The 10,179-nt window shown below is 46.5% G+C and overlaps 1 protein-coding gene and 1 long non-coding RNA gene across 2 annotated transcripts; both read right to left on the bottom strand.

Moving 5' to 3' along the window:
• Positions 1 to 488: 488 nt before the first annotated feature.
• On the bottom strand, positions 489 to 9,585 carry ACTR5 (actin related protein 5). The gene is made up of 9 exons (XM_032127197.1): positions 9,190 to 9,585; positions 8,247 to 8,476; positions 7,253 to 7,422; positions 6,247 to 6,464; positions 5,728 to 5,910; positions 3,683 to 3,805; positions 3,007 to 3,146; positions 1,923 to 2,055; positions 489 to 1,445 (listed from the first exon to the last, which is right to left on the bottom strand). Exons 1-9 carry the CDS (start codon positions 9,571 to 9,573, stop codon positions 1,194 to 1,196), a joined length of 1,833 nt encoding a protein of 610 aa, XP_031983088.1. The 5' UTR covers positions 9,574 to 9,585; the 3' UTR covers positions 489 to 1,193.
• LOC116452589 lies at positions 2,304 to 3,000 on the bottom strand. The gene is made up of 2 exons (XR_004243546.1): positions 2,653 to 3,000; positions 2,304 to 2,589 (listed from the first exon to the last, which is right to left on the bottom strand). It is a non-coding gene; the product is annotated as an uncharacterized LOC116452589 (long non-coding RNA).
• Positions 9,586 to 10,179: the final 594 nt, after the last annotated feature.

Below are 10,179 nucleotides of genomic sequence, written 5' to 3'. Positions count from 1 at the left end.
TCAATATTTGCCCACAAAATCCTCTTTTTAAAAAAACTGTAAATCTCAGTAATACTTTTGAATCCAAAAAACTCATCCTGTGGCAACAAACTGCAGCCCAAACAAGTTCCTCATGTTCTTTGCTCTGAATCTGCCAGATGACAACTTACCTTGATGGTCTGCAGCCCTTGGGGCCAGCAAATCAGCACCTCTACACCTTCTTTGCATCAGTTATTGTCTGGTTATTTTCCCCATTACCTTGCCTTTTCCAGTTTTTGCCAAAGTGATGGAGTCCCCTTAGGTTTAGGTTCAGCATTCAGTATGGATTATTCTTTTGAGAAAGCAACAAGTTGATCAGTATAACAGCTGAATCCCCAGTCGAATTTAAGCTGGAACATATTGTACAGCAGGACAGCAGCCTGGCTGCAAACCTGTGTTTTTAAGCAAGGTACAACCAATCAAATCCATCCTTATTGCTCTAAAGAGGTGAAATCACTGAAACAGGTAAGTTAGTGGTAAAGCAAAAAGCTCTGCTTTATTGCTAAAACAACTTTTGATCCAAAAGTCCCATCAAAGAGCTGCCCTGCTCAGCGTGCAGAACCACTCAAGGGCTGCACAAAGCTCGCAGTGCCTCTGGACTGTGCTTTATGGAGGGTTGTGTCTTCATGTGCCCAGCTCTCCAGTTTCAACCTCAGCATCGATATCTCTGACACCAACGGAGACAAGAAGTACCCACTGCGTATTTGGTGGTGGTTTAGCAGAACGCGCGTAGCAGGAGGGAAGTGGAACAGAGGCCTCGAGAAGCGAGGCTGAGCTCAGCCCCTCTGTGCCCGGCAGCACGAGCTGCCCGACATGTCCCGACAGACGACTTGAGACGAGCAAGGGGGACCCCTGCTGGGCTGCCGGCCTTGCTACAGCCCAGCCGCAGAAACAGCCACGTAAAACCAGGACATTTCATTACATTTTCAAAAGCTGTAAAACATACACTCTCCAAAACCCCTGAGCCTTACTACGCCAGTCTCTAAGAGGGTGCTTTCCTCTCCCCGAGCTGCTGTGTGTGAGCAGCACTGAGCGCTCCGGCCGTGCCAGCGTGTCCCATCCTTCTTGGCCAAGGGCCTGGATGGGATCTCAGTGCTCCTGAGCAGCCAGCGAGGCTCTGCCCTGCTGCACAGCAGGAACTCTTCCCTGCTGCTTTGTGGGTGCCACGGGCAGGACTATGCCTGCTCACTGGGGTTCCCTGTGCCCGAGGCTCTGCTGGGAGCCGACGCCTCGGCCGCCCGTGGGGCCTGCTTGGGAAGGCGAATGGGAACATAGACGTTGGAAGCACAGTGCTCCTTGAGGTATTCCCCCCCTTTCTCCTCATAGTCCTTCCTGGTTATCCAGCCTTCCTCACGGTTCGTGTATTCCACTGCCCAGTCCCTAGCCCCGTACCAGGCATCCAAGACAGGGCTGGAAGCAAGGTGAACCTGGATGGAAGGAAAACAGAAGAACAATGTCCATTCAGCACAGGAGATAAAAGCCCTTTTTACTCTGATTACAGTGGTATGTGACACAAACAACTGAATTTCAGAAATTTGAGCTGATTAGTCAGTGTCTCTCAGAAAGAGTAATGTTAGGAATGGGTTCAAGTGTGTTTTCACCTTGTTATCAATTCCTAAGCAATCAATCTGCAAATTTCCAGCCAAACACACTTGGGTGTGCACGATCCTTTAGCAGAAGCAGACTTTCCTTTTTTAAGGCATCGTCCCTACTCTCTATGCTGGAAGAGCAACCATATCTTTGTTTAACCTGCACCTTCTCAGGCCAAAGAGCTGTTTGCAGAGTGTTGTCTTAAAACCCTCTCCATGCCCATGCTCTAAGTAGCTCTGCTCTGCACCTCACCCAATTACACCTGAACACAGAAGTGCAGGCTGTTCACACAAACATCATGGCAATACACACACCTGAAAGGATGACTGGAACGGCCTCATTTCCAGGAGTTCCTTCTGGATTCTGGCTTTCAGTCCAGGGTACATCGTATTTCCACCAGTGAGGAAAACATTCTGGACAAGAAGAGCCTGTTGCTCCTTTGAATACCTGTGAAGAACAAGAACAACTTGAGCCTTTCTCAAGGACATCTGCCCTACGAACTGGAACAGCTGTGGGGAATACTGATACCTTGTCCCACGATTCACTTGGAGAAGCTCTCTTCATCTTCCTAGCACCAAAAACTTTTGTTTGTTTTCTGGAAATTCAAGGGGTGGCAGAAAAAATCCTGAAAGCACTCAGTACCCCGTAAATCAACAACTGGATTTCTCCCTTCTTTCCAGGGCTGGAATTCTTACCTTTCAGAAAATGTGATCTCCTACGTTCATACAGTTCAGGGGTGACATTTCATTAATGCTAATTTGTCTGGAAATGGCCAGAAAATGTGCCTATATCATAACTTTAAAATGTTACCCCTGATTTTGGTCTCTCAAAACCAGAGACTGCCAGCCCTGGTGCAAGGGTTTGTTGTTTCCCTCAATAACAAGTTGGACCAGGGATCTCTAAAGTGGAGTGTGTGCAGAATAATCCAGTGGGGTGCAGGAAGATAAATTGATAAATACATTTAAATAGTGTTTACTTCACCTTTAATCCAGTGGGGTGCAGGAAGATAAATTGATAAATACATTTAAATAGTGTTTACTTCACCTTTGTCTCATCATTTTTTAAATTCTATTTTCCTATATGTTTTAAAATGTTTGTAATACATTTGTTTAGTAGTAGCTGTAATTTATAAGTATACATATATTGGAGGGGTGTGCTCAAAAAGTTTTCATTGATGGGGCAATTGATCAAAAAACTTTGTAGATCCATTGACTTAAAACAAGCAGAGTTACACATGGCTTTCAGAACAGGAAGGCAAGTCTAACCTGCAATGCTTGACCCCAGCAAAAAGAATTATTCCAACATATTTTCTCAAATTATTGTTAAACCCCCAGCATTTCAAAAGCTGGTATCAAATGAAGAATAGCTTGTCTGGCATAAATAGTTTTGTAAACTCACCTCTCAAGGACATACTGCATGGTTTCTGCTATACCAGCCTGGTCCTCTCCTATCAGGGAGGGCTGGAAAACAATCTCTGGAGCCCTGATTCTTTCAGTGCCAAGGAAAAGCTGATGGTACTCTGCCAGGTTAAACACGGGCTTTAAAAACATTGAGAAGTAGTGGGCAATTATGTTAAAGAACAGTAATATTCTAGAATAAGCAAAGTTTCCAAACAATTCTGTACGAAACCCAGATGGTAATGCTCTCATGGAGAAACAGCATGATGCTAAAGGTTCAAAAAAGGTCAGGGAAGCTGGACTTTTCCTAGGATTTATTCTGCTTGGAGCCCCCCAGTTCTAAGGCTCAACCTCACAAGTTGAAAGCTGTGTCCACTGGGATGAGATACCAGGTATGGATCACAGACAAAAAAACTTCAGCAGGACTTTTTTCCCTTAATAACACAGCACTGCTACACCAGGCACTGCCTGCAGAGTGAGCCAAGTGGGAATATTGTCCTTTTAAACCACCAGCTAAGATTGCCAGGACTTCTCCTCTCTTAATGTCCTGTTCAGGTAGTTTAAGCATCTCTTCCAAGAGCAGGCAAACAAAGTTTGCATGAGGAGAAATGTCAGCAGACTGGCTGGACAACTGGGATGCAAAGCCCTGGCACGAGGTGTAAATACAGAAACCAAACCTGCACTGCAGCAACAGGCTTCTCAACTTCAGGCTGCTCCTCAGCAAATAAAGGTTCAAACTCATTAATGCTTTCCACATCCTCCAGGGACTGTTCACTGCCCAGTGGATCCAAGTCAGGAGTCTGGAAACAGAGCAGGAATGTTATGGTAGGTTAGCTCAGGTGTGACTTCAATTCTGGTGACATGGCTGGAAGACTCAAATCCCAACTTTTTAACATGCCTGAAAGCAAATATCCCCAGAAAATAGAAAGACAGACATTCACTCAAAGCACAAATCAAACACTTCCAATAAATTTATCCCAATGCCAGGTCAGAAATCCAGGCCTCAGTCACCAGGCTGACTGCCAGGATCCCAGGCAGCCATGCCCTAAGCATAACAGCATATTAAAACTTAGTAAAATAGCTTTTTATATTGGTTAGAACTTGGTGCCCTCCCAGCACATCTAACTGCTCTATAATTACCATAAAATTCCCTATTTTGCTTGTGTGGGACTGGAAAACAAATATTTGCTAGTTACAAAGCCAGCACACTATGTCTGAGAGTTTCAACTGTCTAGTATTTGCTCACAGGATGCACCAAACCCCCTATTATTTTACACAGACGTGAAGCTCTTTCCTAATGAAAAGAATCACTCAAAATCCTACAAGACTCCAGTTGCGAGGTAGGAGCAGCATTATTTTTTGTGTTACACTGTTACCTCTGGAATTTTGTTGCTAAATATTTGTTGTGGTTATTTTAAACTTGAAACATTTGTTGCAATGCCAAGATGAGCTAAAATTATGTTCTTCAAACATTCTTAAGTATCTATTTTATATCTACTTAACTGCAATTACTCAAACTGAAGTTTAGCAGTGTTCGTCGTTTACAGCAAAAAATGCAGTAAGGTGAAGTTCTGTTAAATCCATTTCTATCTTAAAAAAAAAGACAAAACCAGAAACATACAGAACTCAGCTCAACACTTGCTCTGACAAATGGATTCTGTGACAATTGTAGATGTTCTCTCAAGGCATCGACCACACAATTAAGGCTTGTGGATTCATTCTGAGGTCTGAGATTGCACCTAGCAAAGAGCAGGAGTGTGGGAGATGTTGGAATTTAGGCACAGTCACTGAGAAAAATCACAGGTAGCTGCTAATCTTTCAATTCTCTTTTTTTTAGAGTATCCTCTTTTGACAGAAGGCAGAAAGATTCTTTACCACAATAAGCCCATCATCTCCTTGAATTTTGCTGAAGCACAATCATTCTGATTCTTGCACTGATAATCACAGAATCATGGAATGGTTTGGGTTGGAAGGGGCCTCAAAAGCTCATCCAGTTCCACCCACTGCCATGGGCAGCGACACATTCCACTAAACCAGGTTGCTCCAAGCTGGCCTTGAACAGGGATGGGGCAGCCACAGCTTCTCCGGGCAACCTAAATAAGTTTCTCCTCTCTGTGCTTCAGTTTTCTGGTTTTCTCTCTACCTTTTCCCTGAACAGAGGCTGATAAAACTAAAAAAGCTCTGTCTTTTGTGACTTGAAAGGCAATTAAAAGCACGTGCACAACCAGCCTTAGAGCACCACTTAGCAGCAGCTGCTGTGTGCTGGGCCTGTGTTAGCCTGGCAAAGCAGACAAGGAGCTTCTCATCTTCAAGACAACTCCAACAACCAAGTGTAGCAATTAATCTTTCATTAAGGAACCAAAACAGAACATGCTGCTTAATTGCACCAAAAATAGCCAGAATGAAGGCAGGGTTGGTTGTTTACCATAAAGTTCTCTGCACCTGAAGGGGAAGAACAGAAGGGAAAACAAACACCGTTTTTAACAAAAAGATTGATGGGTTCCTCTGTATCTTTAATAGAAGGCTACTGAAGATTCAGGATGGTTGTCTCAGGACATTCTCTCTGAAAAGAGAGAAGCAGTTGCCAACTTAATAATGACTTGCAGTGTGTTAAAGAAAAAGCTTAGTTCATCAATGGAAGTCTGAAGCGACACATTTCCAAGCACAGAAGCTTAATTCCTTCAGAGACAAAATGAGCATTACGTTGGTGAAAACATCCTACCTCTGGCTTGCTGTCCACAACATCTACTTCAATATTGACTTCTGACTGTAGGATCTTCTGCTTCGTTTGTTCAACAGACAGACTCAGTTTGTTGATGTAAGACTGAAGCTCTTCTGCAGAGTCCATGTTCAGCTCCACCAGAGCTTTGTGGAATTGATCCATCTGACCATCTTCTAAAAGTTCCTGCGGACAGATCAGAGTTGGCTGTGGTGAACAAAACAGGGCAATCACAGCTGTCAGCACTGCATGTACAGACACTCTGCTGGCATTACTAGACACTATGATGTGTACACTTTGACAGCATTTGAAGTATTTCCCAAAAGAAGTGCTGTTCAGGAGCTGAAAACATCCCCTGCATCAATAATCTCTGTTATCTTGCAAGTAACCTTGGAAAGCTGCTATCAGAGAACACTCAGGACAGTCACAGCTTCTTTACCACGATGTGTGACCTTCTGATAAAGCTCTGAGGGCAGCCTGCCCTCCTCCCAAGATACCACACTGAAACTTTGCCCTGATTACCTGCACATACAGCAACCTGTCCAGCCTCTCCTGGTCCAGCTGCAGTTTCTCCTCTCGGCGCCGCGCGTTGAGCTCCTGAAGCCGCCGCAGTTGCTGCTGCCTCTTCTCCTGCTTCTCCTCGGATGCCACAGTGCTGCCCAGCAGCTTGTTGGAGAAAGGCAGCTGCATCTTGTGCACATTGTTCTCATAGTACTCTGGGCACCGCCACTTCTGCAGCTCTGGAGGTTTGGAAAGCAAAGTAACTTTTTCTTCTGTCGGCCCAAAACAATGATTTGCGCATTGTGCCCACCCCACGTGAAGGATGAAAGGTGAGGAAAGAAGGCAAAAATAGTCCAGCACAGAATTGTGCCGCCTCTTGGCAGCTGTCCCCAAGCTTGGTTGCCCCCTCTGAGCACTGCCTTCAGGTCACACACCCAGTGCAGGTGGCTCTGAGTGCTCCGACCTCCGGGAAACACCAAGTACTACAAAGTGCAAGTGCACACTGAAGTCTCTCTGTCCAAGAGGAGGGAGAGCTCTCACACATTTCTAAGAAAGGCCCATTCACAAGTGACAAATTTAAAAAACCACTTTTCCTCAGCTGCTACTTCAGATAACATTTGCCATGGAAATTATAAACCTTATTTAATTCACACAAAGTCATGAGAAATGTCCTGTGCAACTTTGGAAACCTTAGATATGAAACACAGAAATCCTAACCAACTTAGAGGTTTTGTTGACGTATAAAGGAAATAATAAGCTAATTTCAAATTCTTTTCTGCTGAAACCATCCCAATTTTTATGTACAGCATAATACAGGGGTTTTTTGTAATAGTAGTAGTTAAATTTTATTTCTGTCTTAATTTTAAATGTTAAACCATTGCTAAGCACGAGGCAGGTTTCCACAAAGAAAGCAAAACAGCAGCAGAAAATTTCTGGAAGAATTAGAGCCAACTTCAAAACAAGAGGTCGAGAAGACAAATTCAGAGTGGGTGAGCATTATCTGGGGGTGAATTAGAGCTGGCTTTACCTTCTGTGTAGTCCTCTGCGATGTAGCTGTGCTCGTGCAGGATCTCCTCCATGCGGCTGAGGGTGATGGCTGCGAAATGCCCGGGGTACTTCAGCTGCAGCAGCCGCTGCAGGTACACGGCAGCCTGGCACCCGCCCAGGTTAATGCGCTTGCAGTTCTTGGCATCCAGCCTCAAAACGCAAACAGACACAGCTCACACTGGGGGAATCCACAGGAAAGCAAACACAGCTCCTGCTTTCCCTCGAATTATTTGGTTTCCATAGATGAATATTCACAGATAAATATTTCAAGGTTCAGTTGCCAGAGAATCTAACCCACCTGCTTTTCTCAGGCAACAGCACAACCACTGCTTTGTTTACTATGGTTTATTCTGAAAGGCTCTGTTCTGCCTTAAAAAAAACCCCCAAATACTAAGTAATTTTGGCTACAGCAAGGAGATGTTCTAACAAGAGAAGTGATGGTTAGTGGTGCTAAAAGTAGTTTTTTAACCTTTGTAACACTTCATGGTTGGATGGGTGTAAACCTTGAAAATTTGAAGCATTTATCAGATGTAATAAAGCCATTTCCTGCAGTAAGGATTAAAAAAGAGAAAAAAAGTAAAAAGAGAAAGTAGAGCAATGTAGCAGAATAACTGGAATGATAAAAGCCTCAAGCACTGCACAAGTCCCACACACAGAGCACTTCATTTTGTCCCAAAGCTGCTTTAAAACCTAACATATGTTTTTTAATGCCCAGTTTCACCTGGGGCAGATACCCCCTTCTCCCTTTGAAAATACACATCAAGGCATGAATAGCAACTAAAACACAACATTTACAAGAGCAGCACTGCTTCTTCAATTCAAAACTCAACAGAACTTAGCAAAATCTGCAGACCTGGTTTTAACTCATCAGTCTAAATTAATACAAGAGTTAATAGTGCAGGGCTGGAGGAACAGGTATTTGCATCACTTGAAAAGTCAGTGGCTGCACCAGACTTAAGACACCCAGAACTCACCTGCCTTCTAAGACTGGCAAAATGTGTGTACACTGGTACCCTGAGGATATCACCAAGCCACTGCAGGGCCAGCTCTGCCTTCTGCTGTGATAAAAACTGTACAGGCTGTCCACGCCATAGGACACTTTTGGCACTTGGTAGCATTCAAAGAGGAGCTCAGACATCATTTGCCTTGAGTACAGAGGATTGCAAACTGCTTCAGTCAGAACAATTGGGTGATCCACACAACCCTGGGAGAGACAAGGGGAAAGAACAGTAACAAAGGTATGAAGGGAAAATCCAGGGTTAGTTATCCTTGCTTCTTCTTTTAAGCATCAGCAAAAACTCCTCCAAAATGGCCACAAGAAAGCACTTTATGTGCAGACTATTAATCATGAAAGTTAAAGTATATCTAGTGTTTAAGGGGGTAAAAAAAATGTTAATGTTAATTCAACCAAAGAATAAACTCATAATGGTGGAGGAGAACGGGCTTTTAAAGGCATATATAAATTACAAAAAAATCTAAGTAACCAAAACCCATGCAATGAGGAGGTGAGTGAAAACCAGTGGCAAGTTTAGCTCCACTCTGGGTAAAGCTTACAAACTGGTGTTGTCACGCAGGCAAAGGGCTCCATGGTCTGAGAAGCAACTCTCAACACAGCTGGGTATACAGATGGTCAGTAAACACTACTGATAAGAGCATTAACCAACAGTAAGTTTAAGACAGATTAGACATTAAGAAAAGATTCCTCCCTGTGAGAGTGGTGGGGCACTGGAACAGGTTGCCCAGGGAACCTGCGGCCACCCCATCCCTGGAAGTGTCCGAGGCCAGGCTGCATGAAAATCTGAGCAACCTGGTCCAGTGGGAAGTGTCCCTGCCATGGCAGGGGGTGCAGCGAGGTGGTCTATAACGCCCCTTCCAGCCCAAACCACCCTGGGCGGCTCAGCCCCGGCCCGGCGGTACCTGCGAGGAGACGCCGAGGCGCTGGAAGACGTGGTCGAGGAGCAGCTCCTGCAGCTCCAGCTGGACGGGCACGTTGCGGTCGAAGGGCGAGCGCAGCAGCCACCGCAGGGGCTCGGGGCTGCCCAGGTCGTTCCCCACCTGCGTCTCCGCGCCGGCTCCGCCGCGGGCCCCGCGGCTCCGCGCCGCCAGCGAGCGGAACCGCAGCAGCGGCTCGGCGGGGACGGCGGGGTCGGGGCAGGCCCATCCCGCCCGCGTCTGGAAGGAGCCGTTGTCGATGACCAGCGGCACCGGGTGCGGGCTCCGCACGGCCGCGCTCGGCGCCAGCACCGGGTCCGGGGCCCAGCGCGCGTCCCGGAACGCGAACACCCGCGTGGGCGCCGCCATGGCGGGCGCGCCTCCCGCCGGCGTCCGGCCGGGAACGCGGGCGCGCACGGGGGTTCCGGGCGAAAGCGAGATTGTCTTAAGTGAGCGCGTTCTGCCGTGGGAGATCTTTGTGTGCTCCCAGGCCTAACCGGCAGGAGAGCTGACCTAACCCGTGGGACAGGCAGCAGTCGGCATAGAATCACAGAACGGACCTTAAAGATCTCATTCCAGCCCCTGCCATGGGCAGGGACACCTTCCACTATCCCAGATTGCTCCAAGCCCCGTCCAGCCTGGCCTTGGACACTGCCAGGGATCCAGGGGCAGCCACGGCTTCTCTGGGCACCCTGTGCCAGGGCCTCACCACCCTCACAGTAAAAAAAATTCTTCCTAAGAGCCAACCTTAATTTTCCCTCTTTCAATTTGTACCCATTACTCCTTGTCCTGTCACTACAGCTCCTGAGGAAGAGTCATTCTCCAGCTTCCCTCCAGCCCCTCACACACTGGAGAGATGCTGTGAAGTCTCCACACAACCTTCTCCAGCTTGAACATCCCCAGCTCTCTCAGCCTGTCTCTGCAGAAGGCGGTCCAGTGCCCTCAGCAGCTTTGTGGCCTCCTCTGGACTTGCTG

This window comes from Corvus moneduloides, chromosome 17 (genome assembly GCF_009650955.1).
Source record: "Corvus moneduloides isolate bCorMon1 chromosome 17, bCorMon1.pri, whole genome shotgun sequence".
Classification (NCBI taxonomy): Eukaryota; Metazoa; Chordata; class Aves; order Passeriformes; family Corvidae; genus Corvus; species Corvus moneduloides.
The sequence above is the reverse complement of the archived record's forward strand: the minus strand, read 5'-3'. Positions and strand labels throughout refer to the sequence as shown.

Coding starts and splice junctions, on each gene's coding strand:
- ACTR5 (XM_032127197.1), bottom strand. CDS start 9,573: ATGGCGGCGCCCACGCGGGTGTTCGCGTTCCGGGACGCGCGCTGGGCC. Junction 2,056..3,006: donor ATGCAGTATGTCCTTGAGAG/GTGAGTTTACAA, acceptor TGTTCTTCACAG/GTATTCAAAGGAGCAACAGG. Junction 1,446..1,922: donor CGTTCCAGTCATCCTTTCAG/GTGTGTGTATTG, acceptor CCTTCCATCCAG/GTTCACCTTGCTTCCAGCCC.